General features: G+C 39.2%; 1 protein-coding gene across 10 annotated transcripts in view; it reads right to left on the bottom strand.

Moving 5' to 3' along the window:
- EYA4 (EYA transcriptional coactivator and phosphatase 4) overlaps positions 1–19,762 on the bottom strand; it is a 148,669-nt gene extending 128,907 nt beyond the window's left edge. The window contains exons 1-2 of one of the 10 annotated variants that reach the window (XM_051792579.1): positions 19,284–19,762; positions 1,143–1,244 (exon numbers count right to left, since the gene is read on the bottom strand). In XM_051792579.1, coding sequence (XP_051648539.1) covers positions 1,143–1,175 — 33 coding nt within the window. In that variant the 5' untranslated portion in view covers positions 1,176–1,244; positions 19,284–19,762. The remainder of the gene's footprint in view (positions 1–1,142; positions 1,245–19,283) is intronic. The other 9 variants (XM_051792571.1, XM_051792572.1, XM_051792573.1 and 6 more) reach the window with 9 other exon arrangements.
- Between the last annotated feature and the right edge of the window lie 472 nt (positions 19,763–20,234).

Consider the following 20,234-nt stretch of genomic DNA (forward strand, 5'->3'; position numbering starts at 1 on the left):
TTACATGCTCTAAAACAATTTAAATATGTGCAGCTGTCCCAAGTAGTGCCACCATGGGGACTTACAATACCGTTAAGACTTTCCAGTTCTGTACCACTTAAAATCAGCAATAAAACTCTAGTCCAAGATAAAGTCTCAGATAGGAGCTATCCAGCCAGGAGCAAAGTACTCCTTATGAAAGATAATTACTGACATTTTAGAAATACATGCAGGTTTTCCCACTTCCTTGAACTTGTGTTACCCATAAAAGTCTCTGTTATAAAAAATATATATTAAAACTAATTTATTACATAGATAACCTCTTTCAGCATATCAGAAATAGAAATAAGAAATCCCTTTGTTGATCTTTAGTACATTAAGTCCAAGCTGAGACTTGTAGGGATCACGGTACTTGCAAAATGTGCCCCTACTGTGACCAGTAAGAAACATTAAGAAATTAAGATACTAAAAACAAAGCCAATACTGTGGATGGCAAGCCCAGATAACTTTAAATTTGCTTGGAGCCTACTGTCTCCTCAGAACCGCAGTCTGGCAGTAAGGAAGTCTGGAGACCACATCCTTAATGGAAAGGAGAAATAAGAAAGGAAAAAGGAGAAGAAATGTCCACCCCATTTCTCACAGATCTGTCATCAATGACAAGGAGAATCTCTCTCTGACATGAAACAGAGCGATACACTGCCAATTCTCACAATTCCCTTGAAGTCCAAGAGAATCCTGAAACAATTAATGTATGTCGTCTGCCACAGTCTGACCATCTGAAGTATCTTGTTTGTGATTTTGGTAACTCTTGCTTTGGCAAAACTGACAGATCACTATGGATATACATTTTGATGCAATTATTTGAACAAGGCATAGCACTGTGTAAGTTCATAACATTTTATTTTTCCCCTATACCTTTATTGTATCCCTCCAACAATTCCAGTTCTGCAAAATCCTATATAGCAGTGATCTTGTACCTTTCAACAGGTAAAAAAGATTAAAACCACTTATTTAATGTATGAAGTAAGACAAGGTTTCAAACTAAAAGCTCAGAACCTTTCTCCAGATCTTACTATCATTTTCAAATCCCAAGTCCCTTCACACAACTTGTACAGAGTTCAATTTATTCCACTCCATCCATGTTTATCAACATTTGTACTCACTGACTGTTCACTTAGATCCTGAGAGTCTTCCATTGAGGTTATTCGCGTTTCTTTTCCTCCACGAGCAGAAATTATCTTCCCTTTAATTTACAGCTCAGTAGTCTAAATAAAAAAGAAGATAAAAAATTGACACCTTAGTCTAGGGTCCTCATTTCTAAGGCAAATCTGCAATAAACAAACCCCCTAACTGAGGTTGTGGTTTCACTAAAATCTTCAGCAAAGTTCTCATTGATTTATATGAAGACTAATTTCATGTAAAGTGCTTCAACACCTTGAGTATTATTTTGGGAATTATCTAAAATACACAAACAGAAACAGGAAATTTTCTTTGACTTCTGCAAGACAAAAAATAGTTATGAAAACAAACCAACAAACCAAAATGTTGAATACAGGCAGTTGTTTAAGTAGACAATCAATTATAAGCCTTGGGAGAACATATTAGAAAAAGAGTTATAGAACAGAAGTGCTTAACACATTTAATGATAAACTCTTAGTCATTAAGTGTCTGGCAGAAAAAAAAGTCATTATGCAATCATCAGCACCAAGTCCCCTCTCTGAGGTTCATTGAATTCCTTCAGGATTAAATAAAGTACACAAAGCGGTTTATAACAAGCAGGTCCCTACAAAGTGCTAAATAACAGAAATTACCCTAATTGTCTGCTATGTCTATGACTTCTCTAATAGCGTGAGTCACTCTCATCAAATACTGAGCTCCTCAGTAGGAAAATCCTAAGAGTTCTGCCCATGTATCATTAGGTTAACCTTAACTATAAAGCCACACAATTGTATTACGATCTCCATTCTCAGAAAAGATCTATTTTGGAGTTATGCAAATTTGCATCATTTAGAACAAAAAAAAAGTGCCAGGGATATTTCATATATGCAATAATCATTATAGTATTAATCAAAGTTAATGTTACATTCAAAAGAAAAAATAAATAACCACATGTAAACACATACATTATGGAACCCAAACATCCTGGATTTGCTTATCAACATTACCTGGATTTGTTTATCAACAAGGCACACAAGAAACCATTACCTGGAAGTATACCCAATAACATAAACATAGTATGGACCTCTGTTATATTCTGACCAGCAAGCACTTATACATTGTGATACCTCCACCCTGCATAAATGCAACCACTATTTTTCTGAGGTTAAACGAAGTACAGCTCTATTGGCACAGGCACAACATTTGAAAGGAACCAGAGCTATGGAATATACATGAAACAAGCCATAGCACCTACATATTCTCACCCGCAGTCCTGCGCTGCCCTGTGAATACCCGCTCTCTTAATCTCAAGCGCCACTTACGTGACATACCTCCATTTACTCCCCAAAACATAACTCTAAAAAATTCATTGGTTTTGCATCAGATATTTTCCAGAACACACACAAATGCACAGCCTCAAACTACTTTCCTTTCAGTCTCACCTGGATTTTTCCTTCCCCCAAACTAAATCTTCCTGTCTTCCCTCTTGTCTAAGTTTCTAAATTATTTTCATTCAGATTTCATTAATTTTTGCCATGATGTTACATAAGGAAAAGACCAATTGCAAGAAAATAATGTTGCATGTATTTTACCATATCATAGAGCTATAAATAATTCCTGTTTTTTCAGTGTCCTCTTAGTTTCAGAGGGATGCAAGACATAAATGTCTTCACCTGTGATGCCTTCACCCAAACTGTAACCACTTCCCATCAATGTTTTTGATCAATGTGGAACCCACACTCTTGTAAAATCTTCTTCAGCCTTTGTTCAATTTAAGACAAAAGGAGAATTGAAAGGCTTCTTTAAAACACCCACTGTAGACAAATTTCAGAAAGGAACCTACTAAGAACAGTGGGTATTTTAAGAGAAAGCAGCTTTACATGGCATTGCCTGCAGCAGTCCCTGTCAAAGGAAGAAATCCAAACACAGAGTTGAATTTTTATAACCAATACCAAAATGTTGCATCAATAACTTAAATATAAAATCTAGTCTAATTTAAAGTTTGAAGTATATGCATGTTATTGCATTGTAAGATTGTCTGCAGAAATAAACAATGGCAATACAAAACTCAGAACAATTTGACTAACACTGACTGAAAAGTCAGTACCTGCCTTGCATTCAAACAGTAAATGCTCCAATTCTGTCACTCAACCACTGAAGGTGACAGATCACTCACTTCCTGTGTAAAACTCAACTATAACTCAACTACAGAGCCATACCATAACAGACAGACCCATATTAGTGTTTCTTTTCTTATTGATCATGACCTTAACCAAAGCACACTGAAATCAACAGATGGATGCCACATTTTTCCTTGAAAAACAAAGTGTATTGATATCTTAAATACACCCTGATGACATAAATCCAACAGTTTTCCTATTAAGGACTGCCAATGACTCACCCACAGTATGTGTTGTGTCCCAAAATTCAGGTGGATGTATTCACTGGAATGCATCATTAAATATGCCACTTGTATGCCACCTTCTAAAAAAGACTAGCCTTCAACAGTTTCCAGTGTTACTTTACTGAATTGCAAGACAAAGACAAGCTTTTTTTAATCTTAGCAGAAACACACAATGTGTTAAATATATCCTTTGCATGAACATGTTAAATTATACAGTTTCCAGAGCACTGTTGTTCATCTTCATGCTGCATCAAAATTCAAATGCTCTTATCGGAAATTCAGCTTTTTAAAATAAAATTCGGCATTAATATTTTATCAGCATTATTCTACCTATCAACAGCTAAATCCTGCTACATTTTGAGCCCAGTTAAAGCAGCTGATTATAACCAACTGCTAACCCAAAGATTTTTATAATGGCAGTTATGCCAACTGCACTTAGACCAAATCCTTTAGGGTTTAGTTTCATAAATTTGTAAAAGAGAAAAACCATTAGAGAAGTCAGTGATTTAAATAAGACCAACATTACTCCCTAATAAAGATATAAAATTAAAGGATAATAGTAGCCTCGTGCTGTTTTATGAGGCAATAATCCAGTTACCAATTCAACCTTGTAGTTTATTCCATCAAGAGAACCAGATTAAAAACAGAGGGAGGAAGGGCACTCTTATCCCTATTATATTGCAAGTGTTTCTAACTGGCTTTAAATATTTTTAAAATTGTTGTTAAAAGTCTTAAATACACAGACAAGCCAGAATAAAGAAAAATGCCTGTTTCTCTTCTTGATACAGTCCTTGCAGATGTGGCTTTAAAACTGATGAAGTGTTTTATGCTCCCAGATAAAAATTTTACCTTTCTAAGAAATGTCTTAATTAGGAGGATTCTTGAGTTTCCTCAACAACAAATGCATTAAATCTAATTTTTTATTTATTTATTTTTATCTGGGGGAATAAAACACTTCATCAAATTTAAACTGCAACTTCCAGGACTTGACCATGAGGAGAAACATGTGTTTCCTCTCAGAGATACACCCATAAGTTAAAGAAAATAAAAAGCTACTTGAGGATCTGCTGCCTTCTGCTTTATAAATGACTGAAAGTGTAATACAGCAAGGACCTGATCTCCCTTTGCAATGATTTCTTCAGAAAATTAGGATTCCAACAAATAAACAGGTGACTGATGTGATGTCACTTTCTATGGGATGTCTAATGTGATCCAGTACCACAACTTCCACAAGCTCAAGACAGAATGTGAAGCTTGGGGACTCACACATAAAAAACAGCCTTAAAGCACTTGACACTTCTCAAAAGTATTTCAGAGCCTGCTTCAGGCCCTCCAGCCAGCCAGATGGAGAGATGGAACTCCAAGAAGAATCCATCATCTGGAGTTTGACCATCAGCCAAAAAGTTTTCCCCATTTTACTTCAACCTAAAAACTTGGGAAGAAAGTCCTTTCTTTGTCCAGTAGGAATCGGTCTTCTCAAACGAAATTCTGGGCAAGGGAGGATGGCCCTCAGTTTCTACCACAACAATTTTTTGCACATGATAATCCATCCCCTTGCGCACATTGTCAAGTTCTTTTTATTCTGATTTATCTGAAGAACACATATTTTTACTGAGGTTATATCATGTGATGCTCCCTAGTTCTACTGAGGTAATATCATGTAATGTTCTGGCAGTATGGTTCAGAAGTTGTGGGATCTTACTCAAATTTACTACATTGTTTTATACATTTTGAAACGTGTTGGCAAGAAGCCTAGTGGATAAAAAGAAAGGATGCTCCTGTGGTTAAAACAATTCACTCAGCCATGAAGAAGAACTCACTTCTGTCACAGCCACAGGTTGAGAGTCAAAATGTTAAGTGAGAAGTGGTCACAAATAGAGCAATTTCTCGTTTTCTAGTGCTCTACTTCAGAAATCTGTAATAGTACTAGTAGTTAGTGGTTATAGCTGCAACTGAATGTATGCAGGACATGCAGCAGTAAGGTGCCAGCTAGCGAGGACAGGCTCCAGGGTTTGAACTCCCACAGCCTCAGGCAAGTCTCTCTGGGTTTGCACCATTTCTACAGATCATTCAAGTAGTGTGAAGCGCATTTGAAGCATTGTGAAAGGTTATAGAAGGGAGATAACGAGAAAATTAATTGCTTTAGAATCAGTGCAATATAATAGTGCATATACATTACAATCTCACTAAATTAGATTATTTTGTGCTAGTTGTTTTCCAGGAAACTCATTTCTTTGAAGAAACAGGAGAGAGGGTACGTGTAGTAAAAAACAGGCACTGCCTAACATTCAGTAATTTCTTACGTAGGAAAACATCCTTCTAGTTGTCTGCATGCATATCACATCATCTTGTGAAAAAAAAAATAAAATACAACCTAAATTAAAAGAAAAGGAAACCAAATGCTGATTTATTAGAATTTCAACTTAGCCTGCATCTACAGTACAAAACTGTATTTTGGACAGCAAAAACATACCACTTTATCAGTCCCTAATACTATCACATTTGAAAAAGAAAGAACCATGTCCCAGATGAGAAAGGAGATTGATGTGCTTTATAATCTAGCTTTCTTCAAAACTCAAGTAAAAATATTAGCAGGCAAATTGATAAGAAAAATGTGCTAATTTAACACTTTTACAATGAGTGTTTACAATAGGCCACCTGATCAGGAGGAGAAAGTTGATGAGGCTTTCTATGGGCAACTGAAAATACTCACAGTCATAGGCCCTGGTTATTCTGGGGGACTTCAACCACCCTGGTATTTGCTGCAGGCCTGGCATACACAGTCCAGGAAGTTCCTGCAGATTATTGAAGATAACTTTTTGATGCAAGTGATGGAGGATCCAACAAGGAAAGATGTAAAGGTTGAGGGCAGCCTTGGCTGTAGCGATCATGAGATGGTGGAATTCAGGATCCTGCCCAGGGGAAGCAAAACAGTAAGCAGGACTAGAATCCTAAACATCCAGAGAGCTAACTTGGGCCTCTTTAGGGACCTGCTTAGAGGAATGCCATGGGACAGGGTTCTAGAAGAGAAGGCAGTCCAAGAGAGCTGGTCATTAGCACCACTTTCTCCAATCTCAAGACCAGTGTATGCCCCATGATGAAGAAATGAGGCAAAGCATGCAGGAAATAAGTATGGATAAGCAGGGAGGTCCTAGAAAATCTCAAACTCAAGGAAGAATTTAAGGGATGTGGAAAAAGGGACAGGCTACATGGAAGGACTGCAGGAACATTGTCAGAGTATGCAGAGATGCAACGAGGAAGGCCAAGACTCACTTGGAATTAAGTCTAGCAAAGGACATCAAGGACTACAAGAAGGGCTTCTACAAGTACATCAGCAGCAAAAGGAAGATTAGGGAAAATACGAGGCTGCTGCTAAACCAGATGGGTATCTGTAGCAGTAAACCTGCATTATATGGGAAAACTCTGGTTTAAACACGCTTCAAAATGACTTTTTGTAGTCTCTTTGCTAACTCACACTTTCTTCTTCCCAAGATCCCCCACACAAGTGTTATCCCATGCAGGAATGTCCTGGGAAGATGTCCTAAGGTGTCCTCATTGGACCTTGTTAACCCCTTCCTGTGATTGGGTGTTCCTGTAAGCCCCTTGAGACTTCTAATTGGTTACTCTGTGAGTCCTCCTAACCCTATAAATGTAACCCCCCCAACAATAAACTCTCTCTTGCCTCCTCTCCACGCCCAGTGTGGTGTCTCTGTGCCTGCCATGAGACCACATGGGTGGAAGGAGGGGAGAGCACCTCTCCCCTCTAGGTTCAGGACCTGAAGAAACCCCTGGTGCTGGAGTTCCCTTTCCCTATCCACCTCAAGCCATCAGAAATGGTTCCTCAGATGGAAATGGAACTAGAACTAGGCCGCCCCACACCATGGGGGGAAAGGGATCCAGAGGTATCCTGGTAATGGAAGACACCGAGAAGGTAGAATTACTGAATGCCTTCTTTGCCTCAGTCTTCGCTGCTGAGGTCAGCCCTCAGGAATCCCAGACCTCTGAGGTAAGAGAAAAAGGTTGGAGAAACGAAGGCTTCCCCCTGGTAGTAGAGGGTTGGGTTAGAGATTGGCTAGGCAGACTTAACACCCATAAATCTATGGGCCCTGACAGGATGCACCCATGAGTGGTGAAGGAGCTGGTAGATGATGTTGCTCTGCCGCTCTCCATCATCTTTGAAAAATCATGGAGAAGAGGAGAGGTGCCTGATGACTAGCAGAAGGTCAATGTTACTCCCACCTTCAAAAAAGGGCAAGAAGGAAGACCTGAGAAACTACCAGCCAGTTACCCTTACCTCCATCCCTGGAAAGGTGATGGAACAGGTCATTCTGGAAGTCATCAACAAGTGATCAGCAGGGGTTCACCAAGGGGAAATCATGCTTGACTAATCTGATACACTTCTGTGATGACATGGCAGGATGGGTCAACGAGGGGAGAGCAGTGGATCTTGTCTACTGTTATCTACCCTGAGTTCAGCAAGGCTTTCGACACTGTCTCCCATAACACTTTCATAGTTGAACTCAGATGAAAGGACAAGAGGTGGATCAAGAACTGGCTGAATGGCAGAGCTCAGAGGGTTGTGATGAGCAGAGCAGAATCCTGTCGGAGGCCTGTAGTCAGCAGTGTTCCCCAGGGTTCAATACTGAATCCAGTCTTATTCAACTTGTTTGTCAATGACCCGGATGAAGGGATAGAATGCACACTCAGCAAGTTTGCTGATGACACGAAATTGGAAGGAGTGGCTGATACACCTGAAGGCTGTGCTGCCATTCAGTGGGAACTTGATAGGATGGGAAATTGGGCAGAGAAACCTAATGAGGTTCAATAAAGGCAAGTGTAGGGTCCTGCACCTGGGGAGGAATAACCCCAAGTACCAGTACAGCTGATCTACTAGAGAACAGTTCTGCTGAGGACCTGGGAGTATTGGTGGATTACAAGTTGACCATGAGCCAGCAGTGTGCCCTTGTGGCCAGGAGGGCCAATAGTATCCTCAGGTGCATTAGGAAGAGTGTGGCCAGCAGATCGAGGCAGGTGATCCTCCCTCTCTACTTGGCCCTAGTGAGGCCCCATCTGGAATAGTGTGTCCAGTTCTGGGCTCCTCAGCACAAGAAAGACAAGGAACTACTGGAGAAGGTCCAGAGGAGGGCCACAAAGGTGATTAGGGGTCTAGAGCATCTCTCTTATTAGGAGAGACTAAGGGAACTAGGACTGTTTACTCTGGGGAAGACTGAGAAGGGGCCTCATCAACGCATATAAATATCTCAAAGGGAGGTGTCAAAAGGATGGTGCCAGACTCTTCTTGGTGGTGCCTAGTGACAGGACAAGGAGCAATGGCCATAAACTAAAACACAAGGGGTTATACTTCGACATGAGGAAGAAATTCTTTACCTTGAGGGTGGCAGAACACTGGAACAGGCTGCCAGGGAGGTCATGGAGTCTGCCTCTCTGGAGACATTCAAAACCACCTGATGTGTTCCTATGTAACCTGCTCTAGGTGACCCTGTCTTGGCAGGGCATTGGACTGGATGTCCAGAGGCCCCTTCCAATCCCAGTAATTCTGTGATTCTGTGAAAATAAGCAAAATTATAATCTTAGGGCTTTCTAAAAGCTGGAGATCACTGTCCATGCTTTGGCAGAAAAAGATGTCAGCTTTCTTATGCTGTAAGGCAGAATGAAAACTTGTCTCTCATCATAATCTCAGAAAAGCAATTGCTTGATATATATCTAATTTTAGAACTAATTTATATGTATTTATGTTAAATAATTTTTAGCTTTGTTTGCTTTGGTGTTTTATCTTATACAAGTGCTATGTTTTCTTGAAAGGGGTGTCAACACTAATAAAAACAATTCTTTAGTGGAAAAGCAGTAAGAGATATTATTATATATAGCTAACTTGAAGGGAGAGCAAATGACTAACACATTTTAAATACCATGAACAGTTAAGAAGTCAAACAAAGCCATCCTGACAGTATGACCTAGTCAGAGACAACACCCATCACACATATACAGTTCTGGGCTCATATAGATTCCTTTTACCTTCTCCCTCCCCTGAAAAATTACACATCTATAACCAGGACATAATTTTATTATTTCTATTTTCTTTTCTGAGCATGTGAATTCATGTCAGACATTAAATACAGTAATCAAAATGGACATGATTCATCCCACCAAACTATAATACACTGAAAACTGCTCAAAATTTACATTAAATAGTTGGCTTTCATGCAAGTCGCTTTGTTACACACAGTCTTGCAAATTCTGTATGGTCTTTAGCGAATGTTTGTATAATTGTCAGTTTAGTGCAGTTTGCTTCCTTGAACTGATTTTCCTGGAGAACAGCATTGCTTGTGTGGTATCTGTGGAGATTTTATCCAAGAAAAATTAAGGTGTTATTCCCTCTCTGCATCAGACACTTCTAACTTAGAAACAGGTCACACCAACACAAAACCATTTGGTGCCAGTCAAAAGCAGGCATCAAGACAAAAAAGCAGAGCAACGCAGACCATGAGGTCCCTGCAACACTTAGGTACGTAAATCAGGTAAGAAACAGAAAAAGTCTATGACAAGAGATCTGCCTGCTGTCCTACTATCATCATACAACAAAACAAGTGGGAAAAGAGCAAAATAGAAAGACTTCCTGGCAAACAACTGCAAGCACTGTATCTCACAGAGTTTAGGTAAAATAACACTTTGGTGCAGCATTCATCTCTTGTGAAACTGGGTAACAACTTTACAGGTACCCAAATATGAGTAAAAGTGACTGCTCTACTCTTCCTACGACTTCCATCCCACACCTGTGCAACAAATAAGAAGGATTACTTTCAGAATTTCAGAATATAGAATTATAAACTCGGCAATATCTCCCTTATCCTAACATTGCACAATATACCATGAAATTGTTGAGATTGAAACCAGAGCTGGAAATCCACTGATGCTTGGGGGCTTCCCAACTGTGAGAGACTTCTGCATTCATGTTTAGATAAGGCACATAGACCTCTTCTGTCTCATTCTGGATTAATCAATTACCGATTATTCCAGATACAAATAAATAAAACAAATGCTAAGACCGTTTCTGGCCTGGATTTGTACACAAATCTAATCTAGAATCCCACTGTGTTCCCCTGAAAATAAGGAGAAATTGATTTGCAAAAAAATTAAACACAGTGTTTTCAAACCCACATAGCCTATATAATCCTTACCAAAATGAAGAATGCTTCCCAGGGGAAAAAACACCAACAAACAAGTAATGTAAAGATGCTACTAGCTGGTCGTTTCAATGCTTTGAACAACTAGATTTTTTAGGGGAAAAGATTTGGGTTTTTACTATGAAGTATATTTTGGTTAATTTTTGAGACAATTTCCTTCCCTTTTGTTGTAGAAAATAGCTGTAAACAAACCAAATAAAATACTTCAGTCCTTTATAAAGAAGCCATTGAAAACAGAAAGAAAAAGGCTATACTTGGTTAGCCAGAATATTTAAAGAGACACTGCAGACTTGAAAATATTTTCCCTCCCCCAAAAGCAGATCCTCTATGTAAAAGCAAACTGCAGCTTTACAAGGCTGTAAAAAATAACTCAAAGAATCCAAGCACATGATATCACGAAAGCCATGACAGCCTATCTACACATCCTATTTGTTTTAAAAAGTCATGCCATAGCTTGAAAAATGTATTCAACAGCATGAGTATGCAGTGATAGCTACTGAAGAAGTTCAAATACTCGCTAGGATTCCTAGAAACATCCTGATGAAGGAGGAAGTGTGCAGTCTGCCCATCCTTTTTAGTTGTCAGCGTCATTGCCCAGCAGCTGCCATTCCTGTTACTGCAAGTGTTTCTCTTACAGTTCTTTAATGGAACATTTTGAAATGTCAGAAAAAAATAGAAAAGTAAAGTCACCAAAAAGAAACATGGGTACTTTGGTTATTGTTTGGTAGAAGAAATGCAATGTTTTTCTTAACTAAAGTTGACAATAGCCCCTAAATGTTGCATTCGAGACAGTGTTCCTTTATCATTCCATGAACAATGGAAAACAAAAAGTGTTAATGCAGAATTGTCCCAGAATACGGAACTCCTGCTGGTGCCAGCATGCAGCTCAGGTGGTTTCTGACAGAACAGAATGACAATTATTACTCATCAAGCCTAAAAATGCTGCACCACAGCCATCAAGTTAAACTGAAACCATCAGAACACAATGAATGAAAAGTAGAAAATTTTCTATGTATCGCCTTTGTCCGGCACAAAGAAAATGCTAAGCCCCATACCAGATGTGCTGTATAGTCTACATGTTTATGCTGTTGATCCTCACATGAGCTGTCTGCACTCATTGCAGTTCCTGGCTCATCAGCAGTCCCCACAGGAGATGGAAATGTCATGAAATCCATCGAACAGCTCACCATCCTACAGGAGAGTCTCTTTTACTATGAGCCAGAAGCAAATGTGCCACACAAAGTAATTGTGAAAAACAGGTATTCTCAGATTTTAATTATAACAATTGCTTTGACAATAGATTCTTTACCATATTTTCCTTCCCCCATTTACATATTTACTAGCTGTGATCAAACTATGCAACATTCTCCTTTGGTAAACTAAAATTTGTTCATCCCCTGGAAGACACATTTTCCAATTGTTTAATTACTCCTCTGGTCTTATATCTGGAACTTCTCCAATTTTTCAAGCTTCCTTTCTAAGGCTAAGGAAGGGTACAGCTTTGCAGTAGTAGCTGCACCCACACCATCTACATAGGTAAAGTAACCTCTCTTACTCTGCAGAGTACTTTGTTTAAATTACTACTCCTTTTTTGCCTACGATACCATCATGATCATTTGCTATGGCCTCCAGTTGTTGGGGTTTTTTAAATAAACTGCTGGCTTGTAGTGAAGCACATACTGTTTGCTTGCTCTCAGTTTGTTCAATGAGCCAGAGTACTCTTAGCAATCTGCTCTCTTCATTATTTACCAATCCCTCAGTCTTTGTAGTAGCAGTACTGTAGGCATTGCAGTCTAGCAACAGAAGTACAAGGAAGTTTGTAAGAAGAAAAATCTCTTTTATTAGGTCAGCAATTGTTCTAATCAAGGGTATTACTTCTTGTAGCACTTACTAATCTTTCTGTCACAGGTAAAATAACAACTAGGTTTTGATTTGATGACTAGCCCCTGAAAAAAACTCTTTGTGATAGCATTCTCTTTAAAGACTTGTTAAAAAGTATTTGTGAAATCTATACTTTAATTTGCTGTTTAATCCATTTCACTTATGCCAAGTTGATTTTGTATCCTTCAAGTTTATTAATCAAAAAATCATGTCAACTCAAAACCCTTACAGAACTTTATTACATCACTACACTTATCTTTGGAAATCAAACTTGTACTCACATCAAAAATAATATCCCTGGTTTGGCATGCTTCAGTGTTCATAAACCCGTGATGCAGTATAGTATGCATATTTCAGTGTTATATGGGAACAACATAAAAAAAGGCATTTGGAACGTGATAGCATGTAAGTTAATACTTTGTGACAGTAGAGGCTAATAAAAAATACAGATGCCATAAATTAAGCACTTGTCTACAGTGACAGCTAAGTAATGGCCACTTCTGAGAAATTATTACACTTCTTTCCCCAGGAATAGTGGTAAAAGAATACAGCCTGTCACGAGCGCTGCAGCCCTTGGTAGTGACATTCTACCTCTAGTGAGGATATGCTCTGCCTGTCCCCTGCAAGCCCAGCTTTTGGACAGCAGTGCAAAGATCCGGAAAAGTTCTGTCATCTGGTATCGTGTCTGAACTCCTGCCTTCCTCTGAGAAAATCATAGCTGTCCCATCCAAAGCCTCCAATACTTTCCCTGTTGTTTTAACCTGCACCTATATCTGCAAATTATTTGCAGTTACTTCAATTTTAGTTAAAAATCCCAACATCAATAGAACCTTTTGACTGAAGATCAAGGGATCATTTTTGTAGACAATGTTTTTGTTCTGAAAAATTCCACCTATCCTGCAGACTTGACCCTGTACTTCAGTTAACAGAGGTGGCAGATTAGGTAACAGAGACTGTGCAGCTATTTCTGCAGCACCGCTGCCAGGCTCAGCAGCATGGGTGCTGCCACTCATTCCGACCTTTGCCTCGTTGCCAGCACAGCTGTTTGTGAACCACAGCAAGGAACAGATCCAACTTGAACGAGTGGCCAGCAGAGGCGGGTTAAGGGGCTGCTTTAGAAGCACTGCCACCAAATGTGAAACCACAGATTCACACTCTTCTGTCCTCTGCCACACAAACCAGATGGAAGTAGAACTTGAGATATGGTTAGTCACACATAAGATTACTACTATTGACGCTTATGTGAACCAATACTCCTGGAAATGAGGTAAAAACAGAGCAAAATGTTGGACCTCTTCCTACCGACCTTACAATCAAACTGTTGCAGACTTTGTCCTGATGTGACAGCATCTCTGAAGCTGCTATTCTAATCCCGGACTTCATTCATTGCAGATCTAAGCAAGACCTCAAAAAGCTGGACAATTTCACAACTACCAGGGAACAAACCCTTCCACTTCATTTGTTTTATGACACAAATTTGACTACTTACCTAGCCCTTGGAGAAATTAGACTATCCTTTAAACAGAAAATTGGAAAACAAGCTGAATCATAGCTAACTAGCTATCAGAAATTACTATGAAACACATCATCTGGCCATTTTAGCTTAAAGACCTCCTATTGCAGATGACTCCCAGACATACTGCTGAACAGTGAGCTCAGGACTTGGTGCTTTGAACGCAAAAATTGCTTCCCTGAACAGGCAATCAACTGAATAAAATTAATATGAACATTACACCAGCTCTTTCTGCCATGACAGATTACAATAAACATAAAAATAGGTGGCTGAGTGGAAAAGTACTTTAATCTTTCCATTTGGAAAACCCACCACAGTCCCAAATCTTGCCTTGGGGTAACAGGAAGTTTTATTTTCAAGACCCTTTCCCAGAATATAATTATTGCATTTCTGAAACCTCTATACTATTCAGCCCTATTGGTTCCCAGCTCCCCAGTCCTCTGTGTTAAGACCAGAACAGAAATGTTAGGTTGAGTCTTGAGTTGTGCTGCTAGAACTTGGCAGAGGAAATGTGCATAATCTCCCTGGGGGGTGCCTGGTTTTGTGTAATCATATCTATGCTGGGACACTCAGAAGAGCTGGAAGAAAAACCTCACATATAGCATGATGTCAGGATGCTTAAACTGAAGTGTACAGAGGTTGGTTTAGCTGCTCTCTCTTGGGAGTAAGGTGAACTTCATTTTCTGTGATGTTCTGGAAACATACTACAGTAAATAAAAAGGAACATCTAGGTGGGATTTAATTTGGTAAATGGACTTCATGCCTTTCATTGAATATGCTCGGCCTTCACCAAATGCCTCTGAATAAGCACAACTGGAGTATTTACTTCCATGGGCAACAAAGTTGCCTGAAGAGAATTAAAAGAATACAATTAACAATATTTCTAACTGCATAATTTTCAGGAATACAATTACTGTAAAAGGCATCTCTCCGGTCATTTATAAAATGCTACCAAAAAAAAATATTCTAATGCAGGAGTATGAAAATATGCTAAAATGGAAGAAAATAAAAATATATTTTGGACATTTATACTTATTGCTCCTTTGTTTTTTTTCCCTAAGCATTGCAGGATCACTTCCCTGTGCATGTGATCTCTCACATATAATGTATATTGCAATTCCCCATAAAAAAATCAGACTGCACTAAGAATAGAGGACTAGATACTCATCTGGCATGTGAGACCACTCCAGTAATTTCAGCATTCCTACTCCAATTTGCAACAGCTAAGGATCTGGCACAAAACATCAAGTTAAGTTTCCAATTACCTCAAGCATCAGCATTGATTTCAGTAGTTATATACACATAGTCATAGAGGAGAATTATTTGAAAAATTGCAAATTCTCTATTATTTTTTACTTTTGTGGTCTAAATCAGACCCTTCACGGTTTAATGTAGATTTTTGTGGTTTAATGATATATGTTTCAAGAGTAGACTAGTTACTTGCTGCATCTACCCAATTAAAAAAAGAAAGGTAGCAGTAATTTTTTACACTGCTGAGAATGTCAGCTTATACTGAGTCACATCACAAAAGTAACTAATGTTGCCAAAAAATATAGTGTCTATTAACTTAAACGCATAACTAAAAAGTTATCACCTATACAAAATCAGTCTTCTCTATGTGAATATTTTGTAGGTTGTCTTGGGAGGTCTTTTTTCCAATTTGCTGCTCCAAATTAGTCAAATTGTATAGACCTGCCACAATATGAGACAACCGTAAAGACACAGTATTCAGTCAGCCCAGAGAGACTGAGTTCTTCTGAGACAGCACATAAATTACATCCAGCTGAACTGCCCTCCACAGCCCCACAATATTACTCGCTACACTACTTCTACAGAGGGCCGCTCAATGAAAAATCACTGAAATAGTATTTATTTATTTAATTAATTCTAGGAAAAGGACACAGATCTCCAAAGGAATTTAGGCACAGAAAACCTTCAAACTCCTCTTTTTTGAATCTATGGTAATTGCAGTCTAACTCAAAGTTTAGTGTCTTGTACCTAAGCCTGATAGCTTAAGACCAAATAAGTCTCACTAGTGTATGGACCTCCACAGCTCTGAAGATAATCACTGGTCATTATAATCTTCCCTTGGAGAAGTGGGGAAATTTCAGACATGGAGAAATTTTAAACAAATTGAAACTAATATGCTTAAACTTTAATATTCTTCAGACAACCATTTGCATTTGACATTTTGCTCAAAAGTCTGATAACTAGTCTACATACAATCCTGTGACTGAGACGGCCCAGTCAATCATTTCGACATAGGATATATGATCATCCAAGTAATTTTCACTGTTTAACATTACAGCAAAAAGGGAGCCAGGTATTCATTACATTTCTCAGGTTTAGAGACAAAAAGAAGAAACTTCTTTAACATAGTTTTTGCCAAGGTACTGTATTACAGGCATCTCAAAAGCAATCTTTCTAGCAGCATTACAAACTAAAATGTGGACTAAAAATGTGAGGTTTATTGCCTGTTAAAATAAATTTTATTATTTACTTGATATATAAGCACTCTCGTTATCTGAGCTTTTGCACTGCAAAGTGCATCCAAGTTCCTTTAACCAATTCTAATTTAATGACAGATTTAATAACACAGAAGTGTGGACTTGGCCAAAGAAAATTATTTCATTAAAAAAATCTGATGTTTATACAGTAGCATCTAAAATGTCACCTATCACATAAAAGTAAAGCAGAATTTTTTTAATGTATATTACAAACCCTAGGGCTTTGATAGGTAAAACATCTACTGACTTTAAAAGACCATAAAGATAATTTATTTTTAATAACCATTTTTATTTAATTTTTAAAAGAGCAGCAGTAGAACCATGCCCTGAAATCTCAGGGGTGATTAAAGGGCCATGCTAAAGCTGAAAGGTTTCGAATATCAAACTATACTATTATGTCAGGGTCAGCAAGATCAATTAGCGCTTTCCAATGACAGAAAAAGGTTAAGTTGAACACACATTTGCGCAATATCTAAATCCAAAAAAGAAAAATCCCACATATTAAGTTTACTTATAAACCTTTCGATCAATGACCGAATATCAAAACTCTTCTTCCACTTGCATACCATAAATACCATTTTTTTTACAAAAAATATCAGATAGACTGCAGATACATTAGACAGCAGAAATACTACTGGATTGTCAAGTACAAAGAAAAAGCAAAGACATCTGAGTGTTTCTGCTACCAGACTCAGTTTAGCACTGAACTTCCAAAAAGCTTTAAAAATACTTGATCAACTTGACAGATGTCTGTTAGTCTGATGCCCTTGTGTTTGCATTCCTCCTGCAAAACCTCACAGTACAAAAAATGAATGATAGGGAGCAAATAAACCTATTCCTACGTTCAACTAAAAAACAAATAGCAAACTACCATACAATAAACCCACACCCACCCCTCAAATTAAAAATACTAATCTGTAAATTAACTCATCTTAAATCTGGAAAATACAAGTGCAATTAAAAGCCATCCAGAAGCATGCACGCCAGGAAGCAAGGGAACTTACATTTCAGTTCTTAGTATCACAAGAACACTCACTGGAAATACAGGCATGTTAGAAGTTAATTCAACACCTGTTAATACAAATGTTGCCGTCGTAAACATAGCTTGAACAAAGTACCTGGTTATGATATCAAATAAAGCAAACATAAAATCACAATAAAAATGCAGGAGATTAACAAAAACTACGGACAAAAGAACACTATGTTGAAAGCAGTGATTTAGATTGGCAATGCATTATTTTGAGTAAAAGCAAAGCAAGATTACCTTTCTTCAATGATGTATTTCAAAACGTCTCTTTTTATTTAAGCCCACTTCTCTATTTCTTCAAGGAGTGATTTGAAATATTTACTACCGGACAGTACCTAATTTTAGGTTTTAAGTGCTTTAACAGCTCTATGAAATATGATCAGCAGCTGCAATATAGAAGTATGCTGAATAAACTCTCCTTATAAAAAGGCAGACCTGTTTTACCCTGAGTTCATAAACTCCCTACTTTCAAGAAGGAAAAAGATAACAGAGAAAAAAATAATAGCTGCGTCCTAGAACACTTGACAGAAATTCTAGGAATTTCCTTCTTTCTGTATTAACTTTTGTACTTAAAAGGAAAAAGCAGTTTAAATTTTAAAACTGAAGGATTGCACAGAACATCATGCAATGCCACCAGTACATCAAGGAAACAGACTGGTACCTTTCCCACACCAAATGCCAGTGTTTAACATTAATTCTAGGACTGGAAGGCAAAAGTTGCATAAAGTTTAAAGTGTTAAACTGTAACGCTTGCATCAGATGCTAAAAATATGCCACAGGATACTATCTATAGCTGTATTTCTAGTTACCTTGTTTGAAATATTTTAACTGGAAACTGCAATTAGCTGGAAAACCACCGTTGTCCTACTCATTACATTGCTTGTTTAGAATTTATTTATTCCATTGGCATTATCCATACAGAATAAGTTTCTATTGGAAAGTGTTGTGAAGCCATTAATAAATACAAATCCAGCAAGAGTAACTGTCAACCAAATTTATTAGCAGTACAATCATATACACGTAACAATTAATAACAGCATACAAATTATCTGAACAAAGATACATAAAAGATCAGCCAACAAACTCTTCTTTCATTTCTATTAGATTTGATTGAAGAACATCTGGTAACATAAATACCAGAACTTTCAAAAGAAAGCAAGAAGAGCTGTTTCGGTCATAGCTCAGCTAATGTTAGATGTCAAATATAGAGGAAGAATCACAGGGAAGTCAGCGAAATGTCAGTCTGTATTTCCACTTTACTCGTAGTATGATACATACTGCAGGTATGCAAGCATTTGTTATTTAGCAGCATTTTCAGAAATACAAGGAGGAAAAGTCAAACCCACAGCAATTTTACGAAAGTTTTCTTTTGAGCATTACGGAAATGAAACAAAGATATAGCTTGAGCTTCAATAGAAAGGACATGCTTCAAACAACAAACTCCGAGGTCAGACCAAAAAATATATTTACCATACAGGGGAGATGCCTGCTTTGTATAATTCACTCTAAATCTAAACTGTTGATTAGTTTATCTTCGATACAGTTTCTAGTCTACGCATGTGAAACACGTAAAACAAAACCCAGAAAACCGTAAATACTGTTTCCTTACTGTTCTAGCATGACTTCACGCTTAAACTCGAACCGGCCAAGGCGCTCCCTTGTTTCGTACAGCTTGTCTCCCAGGATTTTTCTAAGTACTAGCTATTTCACACCGCCACGCGCGACTTCAGCGTGTCCCTCCGTGTGCTCGGCTGCAATCCCTGCCCGCGGGTCCCGGGCCGGCAGCACCGCGCCCGCTTGGCTCCGAGCGGCGGTTTCATAAATGTAAATGAAACTTTAGATGCCAACTACCGATTGGCAGCAGCGCTGCCGTGGAATCCCGCTCTCCCTTCTCGGAGGAAGGCGCCGCGGGGCTGCTACTCCGCGGGTGGGTACCGGGCGCAGTCCCGGGGCACCCCTGCGCCCGGGAACGGCGCGGAGCCCCCGCGGCTCGAGGAGAACCGCAGCCGAAGCCGTGTGAAACCCAGCTGACGGTTCTCGACGGGTATCTGATTTTGGAAGTGTCTGTAGTGACAGCAGAAGGAAATTAATGGCTATAAGCCCACTGGGTTTGAACACGGAGAATCCTGTTACCTCCTCGCGGATCAAGTATGCGCGCACACCCGCAAACACACAAGGCTTCCCCACGTGGAAACGCTTTCTGACCAAACACAAGACCCCGCATCGCCGGTGGGAAGGGCAGCGGGACCCCCGCGCCGGGGCTTCCCCACGGCCCACTCCTCCGGCGCAGCGGGGACCCGCGGCGGGGGCGGGGTGGGACGACCCGAAAACGCACCGTTTTGTCCTTTAAAACCACAAGAAAAACAAGCCGGGGCGGGGGAGGGGAAGGGCAGGAGACATCCCTCAGGGAAAGGAAACGGAGAGGAACAAAAACAACAGGGAACTGTGTCCCCGCTCCCCTCGGACACTGGGAAAAGTGGCTGCCAGAGCCGCCGCGGCGGCTGCCGGCCAGGAGGCAGCGGGAGGCGGGCAGCGGGCAGCGGGAGGCGAGCCTTGCCCC

This window comes from Manacus candei, unplaced genomic scaffold, assembly GCF_025592945.1.
Source record: "Manacus candei isolate 608988 ecotype Guabito, Panama unplaced genomic scaffold, ASM2559294v1 h1tg000034l, whole genome shotgun sequence".
NCBI classification, from domain to species: Eukaryota; Metazoa; Chordata; class Aves; order Passeriformes; family Pipridae; genus Manacus; species Manacus candei.